General features: G+C 41.1%; 1 protein-coding gene across 1 annotated transcript in view; it reads left to right on the top strand.

Annotated features, from left to right (window-relative positions):
- The window catches only part of LOC139422858 (unconventional myosin-Vb-like), a 76,295-nt gene that overhangs the window by 22,909 nt on the left and 35,131 nt on the right, over positions 1–18,255 (top strand). The window contains exons 4-14 of the mRNA XM_071174276.1: positions 4,166–4,310; positions 4,873–5,029; positions 6,453–6,596; positions 7,369–7,450; positions 7,665–7,772; positions 7,949–8,058; positions 8,186–8,451; positions 9,475–9,556; positions 10,914–11,054; positions 11,574–11,696; positions 17,071–17,154. Of these exons, the coding sequence (XP_071030377.1) occupies positions 4,166–4,310; positions 4,873–5,029; positions 6,453–6,596; positions 7,369–7,450; positions 7,665–7,772; positions 7,949–8,058; positions 8,186–8,451; positions 9,475–9,556; positions 10,914–11,054; positions 11,574–11,696; positions 17,071–17,154 (1,442 nt within the window). The remainder of the gene's footprint in view (positions 1–4,165; positions 4,311–4,872; positions 5,030–6,452; positions 6,597–7,368; positions 7,451–7,664; positions 7,773–7,948; positions 8,059–8,185; positions 8,452–9,474; positions 9,557–10,913; positions 11,055–11,573; positions 11,697–17,070; positions 17,155–18,255) is intronic.

Below are 18,255 nucleotides of genomic sequence, written 5' to 3'. Positions count from 1 at the left end.
AAGGCAGAACAGTTGAAACTGGAGCAGCAGCACAGTCAGGTGGACTGGGGACAGCAAGGAGTCATCATGTCAGGTATTCCTGGGGCATGGTCCTAGGGCTCAGGTCCTCCGAGAGAGAGAAAGAAAGAGAGAATTAGAGAGAGCATATGTGGGATGGCCAGTCCTCTTCTGGCTGTGCCGGGTGGAGATTATAACAGAACATGGCCAAGATGTTCAAATGTTCATAAATGACCAGCATGGTCGAATAATAATAAGGCAGAACAGTTGAAAGAAACTGGAGCAGCAGCACGGCCAGGTGGACTGGTGACAGCAAGGAGTCATCATGTCAGGTAGTCCTGGGGCATGGTCCTAGGGCTCAGGTCCTCCGAGAGAGAGAAAGAGAGAATTAGAGAACGCACACTTAGATTCACACAGGACACCGAATAGGACAGGAGAAGTACTCCAGATATAACAAACTGACCCTAGCCCCCCGACACATAAACTACTGCAGCATAAATACTGGAGGCTGAGACAGGAGGGGTCAGGAGACACTGTGGCCCCATCCGAGGACACCCCCGGACAGGGCCAAACAGGAAGGATATAACCCCACCCACTTTGCCAAAGCACAGCCCCCACACCACTAGAGGGATATCTTCAACCACCAACTTACCATCCTGAGACAAGGCTGAGTATAGCCCACAAAGACCTCCGCCACGGCACAACCCAAGGGGGGGGGGGGGGGAGCCAACCCAGACAGGATGACCACATCAGTGACTCAACCCACTCAGGTGACGCACCCCCTCCAGGGACGGCATGAGAGAGCCCCAGTAAGCCAGTGACTCAGCCCCTGTAATAGGGTTAGAGGCAGAGAATCCCAGTGGAAAGAGGGGAACCGGCCAGGCAGAGACAGCAAGGGCGGTTCGTTGCTCCAGAGCCTTTCCGTTCACCCTCCCACTCCTGGGCCAGACTACACTCAATCATATGACCCACTGAAGAGATGAGTCTTCAGTAGAGACTTAAAGGTTGAGACCGAGTTTGCGTCTCTGACATGGGTAGGCAGACAGTTCCATAAAAATGGAGCTCTATAGGAGAAAGCCCTGCTTCCAGCTGTTTGCTTAGAAATTCTAGGGACAATTAGGAGGCCTGCGTCTTGTGACCGTAGCGTACGTGTAGGTATGTACGGCAGGACCAAATCAGAGAGATAGGTAGGAGCAAGCCCATGTAATGCTTTGTAGGTTAGCAGTAAAACCTTGAAATCAGCCCTTGCTTTGACAGGAAGCCAGTGTAGAGAGGCTAGCACTGGAGTAATATGATCACATTTTTTGGTTCTAGTCAGGATTCTAGCAGCCGTATTTAGCACTAACTGAAGTTTATTTAGTGCTTTATCCGGGTAGCCGGAAAGTAGAGCATTGCAGTAGTCTAACCTAGAAGTGACAAAAGCATGGGTTAATTTTTCTGCATCATTTTTGGACAGAAAGTTTCTGATTTTTGCAATGTTACGTAGATGGAAAAAAGCTGTCCTTGAAATGGTCTTGATATGTTCTTCAAAAGAGAGATCAGGGTCCAGAGTAACGCCGAGGTCCTTCACAGTTTTATTTGAGACGACTGTACAACCATTAAGATTAATTGTCAGATTCAACAGAAGATCTCTTTGTTTCTTGGGACCTAGAACAAGCATCTCTGTTTTGTCCGAGTTTAAAAGTAGAAAGTTTGCAGCCATCCACTTCCTTATGTCTGAAACACATTCTTCTAGCAAGGGCAATTTTGGGGCTTCACCATGTTTCATTGAAATGTACAGCTGTGTGTCATCCGCATAGCAGTGAAAGTTAACATTATGTTTTCGAATAACATCCCCAAGAGGTAAAATATATAGTGAAAACAATAGTGGTCCTAAAACGGAACCTATTAAAGAAGCAATAAAACTGGCCTTCTTTAGACTAATTGAGTATCTGGAGCATCAGCATACTTTCTTCTGAAACTCGTCAGTCTATTCTTGTTCTGAGAAATGAAGGCTATTTCATGCGAGAAATTGCCAAGAAACTGAAGCTCTCGTACAACGCTGTGTACTACTCCCTTCTCGGGAAAGGCGGAAACTGGCTCTAACCAGAATAGAAAGAGGAGAGGGAGGCCCCGGTGAACAACTGAGCAAGAGGACAAGTATATTAGTGTCTAATTTGAGAAACTGACGCCTCACAAGTCCTCAACTGGCAGCTTTATTAAATAGTACCTGCAAAATACCAGTCTCAACGTCAACAGTGAAGAGGCGACTCCGGGATGCTGGCCTTCTAGGCAGAGTTGCAAAGAAAAAGCCATATCTCAGACTGGCCAATAAAAAATAAATATTAAGATGGGCAAAAGAACACAGACACTGGACAGAGGAAGATTGGAAAAAAGTGTTATGGACAGACGAATCTAAGTTTGAGGTGTTCGGATCACAAAGAAGAACATTCGTGAGACGCAGATTTTTTTTAAAAAGATGCTGGAGGAGTGCTTGACGCCATCTGTCAAGCATGGTGGAGGCAATGTGACGGTCTGGAGGGGATTTGGTGGTGATAAAGTGGGGGATTTGTACAGGGTAAAAGGGTTCTTGTAAAAAAGGAAGGCTACCACTCCATTTTGCAGCACCATGCCATACCCTGTGGATGGTGCTTAATTGGAGACAATTTCCTCCTACAACAAGACAATGACCCAAAGCACAGCTCCAAACTATGCAATAACTATTTAGGGAAGAAACAGTCAGCTGGTATTCTGTCTATAATGGAGTGGCCAGCACAGTCACCGGATCTCAACCCTAATGAGCTGTGGGAGCAGCTTGACCGTATGGTACGTAAGAAGTGCCCATCAAGCCAATCCAACTTGTGGGAGGTGCTTCAGGAAGCATGGGGAGAAATCTCTTCAGATGACCTCAACAAATTGACAACTAGAATGCCAAAGGTCTGCAAGGCTGTAATTGCTGCAAATGGAGGATTCTTTGACGAAAGCAAAGTTTGAAGGATTACTATTTCAATTACACAATTACTATTTCAATTAAAAATCATTATTTATAACCTTGTCAACGTCTTGATTATATTTCCTATTCATTTTGCAACAAATTTCATGTATGTTTTCATGGAAAACAATGACATTTCTAAGTGACCCCCAAACTTTTGAACGGAAGTGTACATATGATGGGGTGAATCTACATAAAGTCTTCAAATCTTATCTTGCCATTTATTACACTGGTTTATACAGCGCCAACTAACATCAATTAGATTTATCCAATGTGGCCTGTGTTGCTTCTCTTCCAAAAGCCCTTGGCCTGACCTTTTGCTACAAAGTCCTCCATGTTTACTAGTGTAGCTGGTCTATTATACACCATGTAGGATTGAGGCTTTTATTGACCTTACTGGTTGACTTGTCCCAACTTTTACAAACCTGTCCTCCCAATCCCTAATCAACTTGGCTAAAGCATTGACTAAAGCAACAAATGCTTGCTCTGTAGCCATGTGTGGAATTCATCCTAAACAAAGCAGACAAAAGGTAATGAGCAAAGACAATCTGTTGAGTATACATACACTGGCCATAGATATCACCACCATCTTTTAGGCAGATCTAGATCATAGTAACCCTGCCAGGGCATGCTTGGGTAAACCTTCTACATTCCTCTGGCCATCTGGATGTTGTGATATGGTTTATTTATTTATTTTAAATTTTACTAGGCAAGTCAGTTAAGAACAAATTTTTATTTTCAATGACGGCCTAGGAACAGTGGGTTAACTGCCTGTTAAGGGGCAGAACGACAGATGACCTTGTCAGCTCAGGGGTTTGAACTTGCAACCTTCCGGTTACTAGTCCAACGCCCTAACCGCTAGGCTACCCTGCCGCCCCATGTAGTATTTACATACCAAAGGTAGTAGTTAAAACGACTAAGGGTTGTTATCAATGTGGTTTTAATTACAATAGTATTTTGTTCTGTACGTACAGTATGATAGGATTAATAAGAAGATTAGTTTATCACAGGACAAACAGAGATGAGTCTTTTTGCTTTATCCCAACCCCCGGAGACACACAAATACACACACCCATATAGGATTAAGTAACTACCGGTTACAGTATCACTGTGAGATATAGTGATTTTAGAGAGTTGAACGTTTTACTTGACTGGCTCTACTGTCCTCCCTTCCCTCACTCCATCTTCCCTCCAAAGGCATTGTGCTGGTGGCCATCAACCCCTACGAGCAGCTGCAAATCTATGGAGAGGAGGTCATCAATGCCTACAGTGGGCAGAACATGGGAGACATGGACCCACACATCTTTGCTGTTGCTGAGGAGGCATACAAACAGATGGCCAGGTGCTGTATGAGGCTCTGGGTACAGCTAATTGGTTATAACCCAGGATCGGGATTCTGTTACTGTATCAGACCTGGTACAGTTGCCAGTTTCATAAGCACATTTTATGTATTAGTCTGCTTTGGGAGGCAATTGATTTGTTACTGTGTGACACATAGCTGCATATCAAGCACTTGATTAGACCCCTAATTCAATTTGCTATGTAATTTGATAGTGTTGGTGTGGGACTGAGGGTCTAAATAAGCAGTCCAGGCAGAGACGGTGTCTTCAATGGAAGGTGCGGGTGGATAATAACAGTGCTCAGGTCCACATTAACTGTCACCCTCCTCAATACCATGTCCACATTAAGTTGTAGTCGCTGCCTACGTAAAGGTCCACTGCTATATTGTCCTGGCAACTCCAGTCATGCAGAGTTGATTAGCATTGTGCAACTATAGGATTGATCCACTGTATTACTGTAGCGTTATTGCAATATCTGATATTGTCTGATGGTCAGTTACCTTTTTAACTGTAAATAACTTACAAAATGTCTCCAATGTCGATCTCAATCGCTTCTTCCTGTAGAGATGAGAGGAACCAATCCATCATAGTAAGTGGAGAGTCAGGGGCAGGGAAGACCGTCTCTGCTAAGTACGCCATGCGGTTCTTCGCCACTGTGGGAGGGTCAGCTAACGACACCAATGTTGAGGAGAAGGTGCTGGCCTCCAGCCCCATCATGGAGGTGAGGATGGGCTGATGATCCCATACTGTCAACCAGCCCAGGCCAGCTATATGGCATACTAGTAAGAGAAATCGAGTGCAAACCGGAAGTAGTCTAAGTATATCCACATCCACAAAGTCAAAACCCCGCCTATTTCTACAATTTCTCTTCTTAAAATTTTATTTTAAACTTAACTCTAACCTTAACCACACTGCTAACCTTATGCCTAACTTAAAAAAAAACAACATTTTAATCATTTTTGTTTACGAGATTTTTTACGATAATATTGCCAATTTTGACTTTGAAAATCGTCACGTTTTATGAGCGCATTTCACATTACTTTTGGGTTGTAATCCTATTATAATGCTCACATGAATGTCATGCTGAATATATGTTCATGTCATCACAAAACAAGTATTCAAATTTAGTTGCTAGTAGAATAACGTTACAATGCAAGTATTATGTGTAAAATAGTTGTTTATGTTGTTTTGGAGCTAAACCTCCCTTGCACTGCACTCCATTCTAGCACCTTTTGCTTAGTTGTTTCCGTGGGCTGGCCCTCATTTGATCTGTAAGCAAAGTATTCCCATAGTTTGCTTCTGCAGCACAATTAGCCTGGATAGCTACGGCCCCCCTGAAAAGATTCAGAAAAATGACTTGACAGACTCGATCCTCTCAATCCGTATATAACGTGAGACGCATTTGACAGAAGTACCGAAAGTAACACAAATTCTAGTACCGAACCACTTTTCATGTTCTAGTATTGAAAAAGTACAGGAGTTTTGGTATAGCGTGCAACGCTATTAGGTTGGTTCTTGTTAAAACGTGATTGTGTTAACTTTCTCGGCACACAAAAAGTATAATGAACTCCACATCTTCAGTTGTAACTTTGGAGAGTTCAGGCTACAGAAAAGTACTTGTATGGGGAATCATTATGAAAACTGTATGTGAAGAAGCCTAGCAAGCACAGCAGGAGTCCATTACCCTCTCTCGTGTTCTGAATCAGCAGAAACCTTCCTAACAGCAAAGTCCCTCAGCCTGTGTGGAACGATAAGACCAGGAAAGGCTGCTAGCTAGAAAGTTATCCGTCTGTTGTTCAGGAAGTTCAGGAGAAGGGCGGTCAGACATTTCTGTCTGATCTAGCTGACGTGAGGCTGGTAATGGACTCAGAGTGAAGAAACAGAAACAGGACTGATCTGTATGCAAGGACCGACTGGCTCAAGCCCCATCTTGGCAGGTGTCACAGCTCAGAATTAGGAGCATTATGACTGTCAATGTATATTACAAGCAGTAAGCAGACTCTAAAGTTTTTTTTGTGTGGTATGAATTACAATATGAGAGGATAGAAATATATATTTTACAGTGGTTATGATTTTCCTTTGATCTCTTGTGAAGATTTTCTTTTGAAACTCACACTTTTTCCGCCCCGTTCTTCTCTTTATAGGCTATTGGAAATGCGAAAACCACTCGCAACGACAACAGCAGTCGTTTTGGGAAGTACATCCAGATTGGTTTTGACAGGAGTTATCACATCATAGGAGCCAACATGCGCACGTATCTGCTGGAGAAGTCAAGGGTAGTCTTTCAGGTACGTGTAACTCCATGTTGTTCAGTCTGGGAAGAAATTGGTTTCACTCTGTATTACTACTGCAAGTCCATGCTTCCTTCACATTTACTTTCCTTAGTTTAAATAAGCATTTGATTAAGCCCTAACTTGACACATTTTTCCAGACAATCAAATATCATTATGAATTTATCTAAGTAATTTTAAAAAATGAATAGAGCTACAAGATTAAATTGCAGCCCAGGGGAACTCCTGATCTAACAAAACTACCCAAGTCTTTCATTCACTCAGAAGATATTATTGATAAAGAGTTAACGAGGCAGTGCAGGCAAAAATATGATTTTCCTGTATATTATATATATTTCCACAGGTTGAAATAATACTGTGAAATTGTGAAAATTCTGATAATGTCCTTTTATTGTAAGAGCTGTTGGAAAAGACTGAAATTGAAGCTTGTTTTGCAAAGATGATGTTTTGGACTATCTGGTGACATCACCAGGCGGAATAAGTTAATATACCAATAACAAAGTGATTTTGCCCTCCTTTCTACCAATAACAGCTAGTTTTTTAGGTTATATGTCTCTCCCATTAGACTCCTCCAATTAGGACCCTCGCTCAGACCACTCCCAGACAGTTGTAGCAACATTTTTGCTTGAGAAATTGCTTTTTAACAGTTTAATTGAAAACAATCACAGTAAAGTACTTAATTGTTACCCAGAAATGATTTAATATTGAGGTAAAAATGGCTACATTGGTCCTTTAAGTGATACAATATCTGTATATTTCTTCTTTTTAGGCAGAGGATGAGAGGAATTACCACATCTTCTACCAGCTGTGTGCCTCGGCTAGCTTGCCAGAGTTCAAAGACCTAGCCTTGAGTAAGTGTCACAGATGAAGACAATATTCCACTATCTATCTGTTTCATAAGCAATTTATTCTCTTTATGTCATGTTTACTAGAGGCAATTATTTCTCATACTAAAGGATTCAGAGAATAATGGATGCCTATCATGCCTGTCAGGGCCTCCTAATAAGAACACCGGTCTTATACATTAATGTATATCTCTACTTAACTGCTGCTTTCATTCTGAAGCCAGTGCAGAGGACTTCATCTTCACATCACAAGGAGAGAACATCTTCATTGAGGGGGTTAATGATGCTGAGGACTTTGAGAAGACGAGAGAAGCCTTTACGTTACTGGGTAAGTGTCTGACTGCATGGGTACGTTCTAAGCTAGCAACACACCTACATTAGAATAGGCGTAAAGACTGATTGGGATTTTATTCTAATCACACAAAAGAGAAATAGAAACATGTTATTTTTCAATCTCCCGATGGAACAACTGTTAACATGCACCTTACTCTGGTTGTTTGACAGGTGTTAATGACAGCAATCAAAGCAGCATATTCAGAATCATAGCTTCCATCCTGCATCTGGGAAATGTGGAGATCTGCTCGGAGAGAGACGGAGACTCCTGCCACATATTAGTATGTCTCTATCCAGTCTTATCTAGCTTAATTCTGTTTGAGTTACTAGTTCCACATCACAACCCCAAACCATGTATCTTCTCTATACCTCATACCTAATTTGTTGATTCAATGTGTGTGTTTGTAGAAGAACGACCCTCACTTGGCGCATTTTTGCCAGTTGCTGGGGGTGGAGCTGGAGCAGATGGAGCACTGGCTATGTCACAGGAAGCTGGTTACCACGTCAGAGACCTACGTCAAGAACATGTCTCGCAAACAGGCAGCTAATGCACGCGACGCACTCGCCAAGCACATCTACGCCCACATGTTTGACTGGATCGTGGAGTACGTCAACAAGTCCCTGCACACCTCCTCCAAACAACACTCTTTCATTGGTGTTCTGGACATCTACGGGTAAGGCTGTCCACCTGTGCTCCCCAAAACCTCTAAAACAAAGCTCAACAGTGGTTCGGTTTGAATTGTGAGAGGAACTTGACTGTGTGAGAACTGATTTTCTTGCCAGCGCCAGGAGTGAAATCTCAGCCATGGTGAATGGTAAAATAATCCTAGGCTTGCAGTAAATGAATACACTGTGACAGCAGGCACACAGAACAACATCATCTCAATCCCACATTCTTAATTTTGCCTCACAGTTCTGTCACACCATGTTCTTTGTACTAGAATACGAAGAAGCTTGTATTTGATGAGTAGATTTCATAACTACTCAGTGTGTGTGCCCTCGAGTCTGCAGATGTGCCTCTGTGTCGACGCATATGTGTGAGCGCTCTGTGTTTCTCCAGCTAAATATCTCCATCCACTGTGTTTTAAGTGCGTCTTCTCATTACAGTATTCTAAGTGTATAGAACCATATTGACTGGGGGAGCTGTGCTCTTCCTCTGCTTGACCCTGTCTGACTGAAGGCCTAATTGGTTCCCTGCTGTGAGTTAGATTATTGATAAGGCTGGCTGCTGGGGCAGGGAGGGGAGAGATACTGAGCTACAGTGGAAACCTCTCCCCAAATAAGACATTCAGCAGATACAGCAGCCTGTTCACTATTTTACATGCTTTTCACAAGCAGTGACTCAGAAGACCAGTTTTCCATGGCCTCTGTATATTCAGCTATCACGCCAGGCATACATTTACATTTACATTTTAGTCATTTAGTAGATGCTCTTATCGGAGCAGTTAAGGTGAAGTGCCTTGCTCAAGGGCACATTGACAGATTATTCACCTCCCTACATCAGTGGGATCAATAAACATCTCAGTCCTGAAGTCCTGGATTTTAATGACAACTCTAGCCTTGAATGAGTGTTGATTGTTTGGTGCAGTTTTCCTCTCAGACCATGATTTAGAATCACTGTCCACAACACAGGATGACAGGAGACCAGAGACTTCTGACTCATTAAACACTTGAATGTTTTCTCTTCATCTGAACAGATTTGAGACCTTTGAAATAAACAGCTTTGAGCAGTTCTGCATCAACTACGCCAATGAGAAACTTCAGCAGCAGTTCAACCAGGTGAGTTTGAGACTAGATTGTAATCTAGCTACCTACCTTTTTTACTTGTATTTTTTTTTGGGGGGGGTAGATCAGCTTTGATATTGTAGCTTCCATAAATGTAATTGTCTGCATCATTTCCAATCCCCTTATATATGTTTTTGGAAATACATATACAGTACCAGTCTAAAGTTTAGACACCAGCTCTGTCAGGAGGAATGGGCCAAAATTCACTCAACTTATTGTGGGAAGCTTGTGGAAGGCTACCCGAAACACTTGACCCAAGTTAAACAATTTAAAGGCAATGCTCCCAAATACTAATTGAGTGTATGTAAACTTCTGACCCACTGGGAATGTGATGAAAGAAATAAAAGTTGAAATAATTAATTCTCTCTACTATTATTCTGACATTTCTCATTCTTAAAATAAAGTGGTGATCCTAACTGACCTAAAACAGGGAATTTTTACTAGGATTCATTAAAAATCCTACAATGTGATTTTCTGGATTTTTTTTCTAATTTTGTCTGTCATAGTTGAAGTGTACCTATGATGAAAATTACAGGCCTCTCTCATCTTTTTAAGTGGGAGAACTTGCACAATTGGTGGCTGACTAAATACTTTTTGCCCCACTGTATGTATGTATGTATGTATGTATGTATGTGTCTTTAAACAAACAATTTTTTTAAAAATTATTTTCCACTAACCCTTCCACGCCTCCCCTAATTGGAGTAAACTAATTAGCAACACCACTTAGGCTTCTACTTCCAGCTTATACATACTATATACATTTGACGGACAATTTATTTGACAATAGTTCTATTTTGTTTGTTTTTAGACCTGTTCTTCCTCGACCCTCAACCTCTCCCATCTATTTCTGATGTCCACCCAGTTTGATTTATTTTTGCCATATATTTTTAACTGTGCTGTTTTACAAACGTTCTGAACCCATTTACATTTTACGGACACCGTATATTTTACATTGTTTATCTTGTTATTATTCCCACCCTTCAACTCCATTCAACCCCTCCCATCTATCTCTTAACACCATCCATATTGGATTTCTATTTGCCATATATTTTTCATCACCCAGTAGTGCTATCTGCAGAGTTAGCTCCAGATAAATGTTGCAGTTCTTCAGCCAATCCTGGACCTGTGACCAAAAACAAGCTACAGTACCAAAATAAATGATCTAATGACTCTGTCTACCTACCCTTTACCTTAGTTTCCAATGTTCTGTAGAGGAGACGTGAGAACTTGTCGCTGTGAACCTCATGACTCAACATGTATTTATTGAAGTGAAATAATTCGTGACTTAGTCTAACTGATAACCTGCTGGGCTGTAGCTCACTGTGTAGTTGTCTCCTCTCTGTGTCCTCAGCATGTGTTCAAGCTGGAGCAGGAGGAGTACGTGAAGGAGCAGATCCCCTGGACGCTCATCGACTTCTATGACAACCAGCCTTGTATCGATGTCATAGAGGCCAAGTTGGGAATCCTGGACCTGCTGGATGAGGAGTGCAAGGTGGAGCACCCTGTCTTACATATATTGTCTTAGTCCTAAATCAACACTGTCTTTACTCCAGAGCTCCAGAGTACATAGTTCTTAACTTATTAGTGAGGAGGTTTATAGGGACGATTGGCCATGGGAGGAGTTATAGTGCAGGATGCACTTGAGTAGTCTCAGGGGTTGAAGTGGGGAGCAGAGCAGAGCGTACTGCTGATCCCAGCATTTTAAACGTCTTGCCTCAGTTAATGGGATTCATCCTGCTGTAATGTACACACCGTGGCCTGCTTCTGTTTCCCCTGCCTGCATCCAGATCTTTATGAGTTAAGGCCTTTGGAACAAAACAGATTACTTATTTATTTCACTCAACCTGTCCCATCCCGCAGCCCTTTGAAGTTATTGACGATAATTTGGGACAACCTCAAAATAATGAGGATTCTGAGCACAGGTAACGTGGGTAGAACGTTTTGGTTTCCTCCATGGTTTTATATCATCTCTCTCTCTTTCCTTCTTTTCCTCCATCCGCTGCTGCTACAGGTGCCAAAAGGGACAGATCAGAACTGGTGCCAGAAGCTGTACGATCGCCTATCAAGCAGCGTCCATTTCCAGAAACCACGGATGTCCAACACATCTTTCATTGTCATTCACTTTGCTGATAAGGTGGGTAGACCTGTATGTATGACTCTTCAGTTAGGTGAACATTTGATGACCCCAAGGTTGTTGGTTGAGGTCATCATTGGCCTTAAACTGTCAATCTGCGATTGCTAAATCCATTTTTTACTTTTAAATCCATGATACAGTGCCTTGCGAAAGTATTCGGCCCCCTTGAACTTTGCGACCTTTTGCCACATTTCAGGCTTCAAACATAAAGATATAAAACTGTATTTTTTTGTGAAGAATCAACAACAAGTGGGACACAATCATGAAGTGGAACGACATTTATTGGATATTTCAAACTTTTTTAACAAATCAAAAACTGAAAAATTGGGCGTGCAAAATTATTCAGCCCCTTTACTTTCAGTGCAGCAAACTCTCTCCAGAAGTTCAGTGAGGATCTCTGAATAATCCAATGTTGACCTAAATGACTAATGATGATAAATACAATCCGCCTGTGTGTAATCAAGTCTCCATATAAATGCACCTGCACTGTGATAGTCTCAGAGGTCCGTTAAAAGCGCAGAGAGCATCATGAAGAACAAGGAACACACCAGGCAGGTCCGAGATACTGTTGTGAAGAAGTTTAAAGCCGGATTTGGATACAAAAAGATTTCCCAAGCTTTAAACATCCCAAGGAGCACTGTGCAAGCGATAATATTGAAATGGAAGGAGTATCAGACCACTGCAAATCTACCAAGACCTGGCCGTCCCTCTAAATTTTCAGCTCATACAAGGAGAAGACTGATCAGAGATGCAGCCAAGAGGCCCATGATCACTCTGGATGAACTTCAGAAATCTACAGCTGAGGTGGGAGACTGTGTCCATAGGACAACAATCAGTCGTATATTGCACAAATCTGGCCTTTATGGAAGAGTGGCAAGAAGAAAGCCATTTCTTAAAGATATCCATAAAAAGTGTCGTTTAAAGTTTGCCACAAGCCACCTGGGCGACACACCAAATATGTGGAAGAAGGTGCTCTGGTCAGGTGAAACCAAAATTGAACTTTTTGGCAACAATGCAAAACGTTATGTTTGGCGTAAAAGCAACACAGCTGAACACACCATCCCCACTGTCAAACATGGTGGTGGCAGCATCATGGTTTGGGCCTGCTTTTCTTCAGCAGGGACAGGGAAGATGGTTAAAATTGATGGGAAGATGGATGGAGCCAAATACAGGACCATTCTGGAAGAAAACCTGATGGAGTCTGCAAAAGACCTGAGACTGGGACGGAGATTTGTCTTCCAACAAGACAATGATCCAAAACATAAAGCAAAATCTACAATGGAATGGTTCAAAAATGAACATATCCAGGTGTTAGAATGGCCAAGTCAAAGTCCAGACCTGAATCCAATCGAGAATCTGTGGAAAGAACTGAAAACTGCTGTTCACAAATGCTCTCCATCCAACCTCACTGAGCTCGAGCTGTTTTGCAAGGAGGAATGGGAAAAAATGTCAGTCTCTCGATGTGCAAAACTGATAGAGACGTACCCCAAGCGACTTACAGCTGTAATCGCAGCAAAAGGTGGCGCTACAAAGTAAAGGGGGCTGAATAATTTTGCACGCCCAATTTTTCAGTTTTTGATTTGTTAAAAAAGTTTGAAATATCCAATAAATGTCGTTCCACTTCATGATTGTGTCCCACTTGTTGTTGATTCTTCACAAAAAAATACAGTTTTATATCTTTATGTTTGAAGCCTGAAATGTGGCAAAAGGTCGCAAAGTTCAAGGGGGCCGAATACTTTCGCAAGGCACTGTATATACCCATTGATCTTGAAGAGTATAATTTATACATGCCTCATGAGCTTAGTCCAACTGTCTTACCCCATCAGAACCCAAAATAGAAGCTTGTTTATCCCTTTGTTTGTAAACAATGCAATTGTTAACACTGTATTGCGTCAAAACATGGTTAAAACTAGAACATCCAATCTCATGGATGGTCAGTCCTTGCATCCATAGCTCTGTCTATTAATCTGAGAGTGATTACATTTCTCCAGCCCCATCCCTCAGTTATTTACCAAATCAGTGGCGGCGTGGCGGTTTGTTATTGTTTCAACTGCAGATTGACCCTTTAAGCAAGGTAACATATTTAAACCAAACTGCTTCAGTGTTGGTGTGAGTATAGTGTAGGTGTGAGTACTGTGTAGTGTGGGTGTGAGTACTGTATAGTGTTTGTGTAATATAGTGTGGGTGTGAGTACTGTTTAGTGTTCATTTAATATATTTTTGGTGTGAGTACTGTGTAGTGTTGGTGTAATATAGTGTTGGTGTGATTACTGTATAGCGTTGGTTTGAGTACTGTATAGTGTTGGTGTAATATAATGTTGGTGTAAGTACTGTATAGTGTTGGTGTAATATAGTGTTGGTGTGATTACTGTATAGTGTTGGTGTAATATAGTGTTGGTGTGAGTACTGTATAGTATTGGTGTAATATCGTGTTGGTGTGAGTACTGTATAGTGTTGGTGTGAGTACTGTATAGTGTTGGTGTAATATAGTTTTGGTGTGAGTACTGTATAGTATTGGTGTAATATAGTGTTGGTGTGACTACTGTGTAGTGTTGGTGTGAGTACTATATAGCGTTGGTGTGAGTACTGTATAGTGTTGGTGTAACTACTGTGTAGTGTTGGTGTGACTACTGTGTAGTGTTGGTGTAATATAGTGTTGGTGTGACTACTGTGTAGTGTTGGTGTAACTACTGTGTAGTGTTGGTGTGACTACTGTGTAGTGTTGGTTTAATATAGTGTTGGTGTGACTACTGTGTAGTGTTGGTGTGAGTACTATATAGTGTTGGTGTGAGTACTGTATAGTGTTGGTGTAAGTATATTGTTGGTGTGAGTACTGTATAGTGTTGGTTTAATATAGTGTTGGTGTGAGTACTGTATAGTGTTGGTGTAATATAGTGTTGGTGTGACTACTGTGTAGTGTTGGTGTGACTACTGTGTAGTGATGGTGTAATATAGTGTTGGTGTGACTACTGTGTAGTGATGGTGTAATATAGTGTTGGTGTGACTACTGTGTAGTGTTGGTGTAAGTATAGTGTTGGTGTGAGTACTATATAGTGTTGGTGTGAGTACTATATAGTGTTGGTGTGACTACTGTGTAGTGTTGGTTTAATATAGTGTTGGTGTGAGTACTGTATAGTGTTGGTGTAAGTATATTGTTGGTGTGAGTACTATATAATGTTGGTGTGAGTACTGTATAGTGTTGGTTTAATATAGTGTTGGTGTGAGTACTGTATAGTGTTGGTGTAATATAGTGTTGGTGTGAGTACTGTATAGTGTTAGTGTAAGTATATTGTTGGTGTGAGTGAGCTCAGTGGCCCTACAGTGTCTCCGCTCCTCATTATAACACAAGCTCTAATTAACTCAGAGAGCAACACTAGCTCCTACTTAGAGGAGCTAGCACTTTAAATACTGACTTCCCCAGTGAAGTGCTGCCTGTGTATCTGATGCCAAATGTGGGTCGAGTAAATAGATGAAAGGCAGGCAGCCATAGCGTTGTCCTTTATTTAATATGGTAATTTCCATGACAAACAAGGTATATGAGAGTCCTGTTAATGTAGAGAGGATGTCCCCAGCTCTCCTCTGTTAAGATGACGTTAAACCGATTCCCTTAGGGTGTTTCTCTTCCTCTAACTCTCTCTCCAAGTGAAAACGTGTAGGACCTACCTTCACTCACTGCTCTTTCTATCTCACATCCTGGTATAATGAGAACAACCTGCAACCCTATCTGTGAGAAAGAGGAGAGAGCTAGGGTAAAGTGTTAGACCGGACTGGGCTGGAGGCTGGGGCTGCTGATGGACAGACAAATGGGAACAAAAATAGACTCTGACTGAGAGGGATCTCCTTCCAATCAATGCCTGCACTCATTTCCCCATGTTACTCAACATCTGAATGAATACTTTCATAAACTCAGAATATAAACTAATCTGGTTCATAATTTTCTGTTCTCAGCAAATGCTTCTGTTTAAACTGCATCATACATTAAATAATTTGATATACAGCTGGTTGTTTAGTTAGTTAAGCAATTACAGTTCCTGTAAGTGGCTTGCTGAAGGGCCCAACAGCAGGATTGTGTGGCTCTTTTGCGATTTGACCCAACAACCATCCAGAGTCCATAATTGTACAAATGGTGCCTTCAGAAAGTATTCACACGCCTTCTCTATTTCCACATTTTGTTGTGTTACAGCCTGAATTTAATATGGATTAAATGTTGATTTTGTGTCACTGGCCTACATATAATACTCCATAATGTCAAAGTGGAATTATGTTTTTAGAAATGTTTACAAATGAATGACAATTTAAAACCTGACATTTCTTGAGTCAAAAAGTGTTCAATCGTTATGTCAAGCCTAAATAAGTTCAGGAGTAAAAATGTGCTTCAAACGTCACAAAATAAGAGGCCAATGGTGACTTTAAAACAGTAACAGAGTTTAATGGCTGTGATATAAAACTGAGGATGGATCAACAACATTGTAGTTACTCCACAATACTAACCTAAATGACAGAGTGAAAGAAGGAAGCCTGTACAGAATAAAAATATTCCAAAACATGCCTCCTGTTTGCAATGAGGCACTAAAGTAAAACTGCAACAAATAAAATTGCCTTTTCATGTCCTGAATTTGTTTGGGGCAAATCCAACACAACACATCCCTGTGTACCGCACTTCACATTTTCAAGTATGGTGGTGGCTGCATCATGTTATGGGTATGCTTGTCATTGGCAAGGACTAGGGATTTTGGGGGGGATAAAAAGAAATTGAATAGAGCTAAGCACAGGCACAGTCCTAGAGGAAAATCGAATTAAGTCTGCTTTTCAACAGACACTGAGAGACAAATTCACCTTTCAGCAGGAACATAACCTAAAACTTGAAAATCTATGGCAAGACTTGAAAATGGCTGTCCAGCTATTATCAACAACCAATTTGACAGAGCTTGAAGAATTTAAAAAATAATAATGTGCAAATATTGTACAATCCAGGTGTTCAAAGCTCTTAGAGTTATCCAGAAAGTCTCACAGCTGTAATCACTGCCAGAGATTATTCTAACATGTATTGACTCAGGGGTGGGAATACTTATGTAAATGAGATATTTCTGTATTTAATTTAATACATTTGCAAACATTTCTAAAAAACAAGTTTTCACTTTGTCATTATGGGGTATTGTGTGCAGATGGGTGATGGAAAACAAATATTTGATCAATTTTGAATTCAGGCTGTAACACAACGAAATGTGAAGTAAGTCAGGGGTATGAATACTTTTTGAAGGCACTGTAATTACCATAGTTGATTAAAGGTTTGCTTATTTAGTTGTCGCTGTATTTAGATGTACTGTATATTTCTATAAGTGCAGTCCATTATGTCTACCTCTGTCCCCTGGCAGGTTGAGTACCAGTGTGACGGGTTCCTGGAGAAGAACAGAGACACTGTCTACGAGGAACAGATTAACATTCTGAAGGCCAGCAAGGTGAGAGAGAATAATATCCTTACGCACAATATCACAGCCATAATAATACTCCTGCTTATTTCCTATATCATATAGTGGACACCTCTCACACTAAACACACTGCCCACTTAACTGGAGAAAGAAGTCTATTTTTAAGCTTTACCTGATTTAACATCCAACCCTTTGGCTTTTACTGCATTTATGGACTTCTTTCTTGGAAAAGCAACGCTGTAAAGCTTTTACCAAATGAGTTTACTGCTTAAAGAGGCTTCAGTTTTGGGACAGAGTGTAACTACGCAAATAAGTTACATGATTTAGAAAGAAGCAAATTGAAAGCATTTCACAGGTTCCTATTCTGGGAAGTATAGGTCCTATCAGATAGAGTTGTTGTTTAAAGCCAGGCTGACAACTTGTCAACACTTCACATGAATCATAGTTTTAAATCCTGCTTTACATTCTAATTTGAAATACATTGAATGTTAATTAAGCAGTTATATCAACATTCTACTATATTGCAGATGAACTGTCACAATCACAACACACATACACACACTCTTTCTGATGTCCTCTGACTCCTGCCTCTCCAAGCCAAACTCAAACTGCTGGATTGGAACCTAACTTCAGCATATGTTCTCTGCATGACCTTCGCGATATAAACCAAGTGTGCATTGGCTTTCTCATTCATTTGAGTTCAGTTAATTTCAGTTAACTTTCCCACTGCCACTCACTCTCTTTGGGACAAATACCAACTTTAGTTCCCTTCATCTGGTGTTAGTATTCAGCCCTTTCACTTTCTTCCATCTTGACTTCCTCTCTCCTAATGTCCTCTCCTCAGCATTACTAATGAAACAGCCATTAAGAGCATGTAAATGAGAGGGAATATTGAGAGGCAAGGAGAGATTTCATGTTCTGCCTAAAAGCATATTGTCTGTGGAAACAAATCAATTTTCTATCAGAAAGACACCAAGCTCTGTTGAACAGCACGGAGGAGTATCAGAAGGACTGAATAGAACAAATACATTTCAGATGCAGTCAATTTTTGCTAAACAAAAGCAGTGATGAAGACATAATAGGTCCACCCCTGGTGATGGCAGTCTCAATATTGTAAAATATCCTGTACTG

The sequence above is a fragment of the Oncorhynchus clarkii genome, chromosome 12 (assembly GCF_045791955.1).
Source record: "Oncorhynchus clarkii lewisi isolate Uvic-CL-2024 chromosome 12, UVic_Ocla_1.0, whole genome shotgun sequence".
Lineage (NCBI taxonomy): Eukaryota > Metazoa > Chordata > Actinopteri > Salmoniformes > Salmonidae > Oncorhynchus > Oncorhynchus clarkii.
This window is presented reverse-complemented; position numbering and strand designations above follow the sequence as displayed.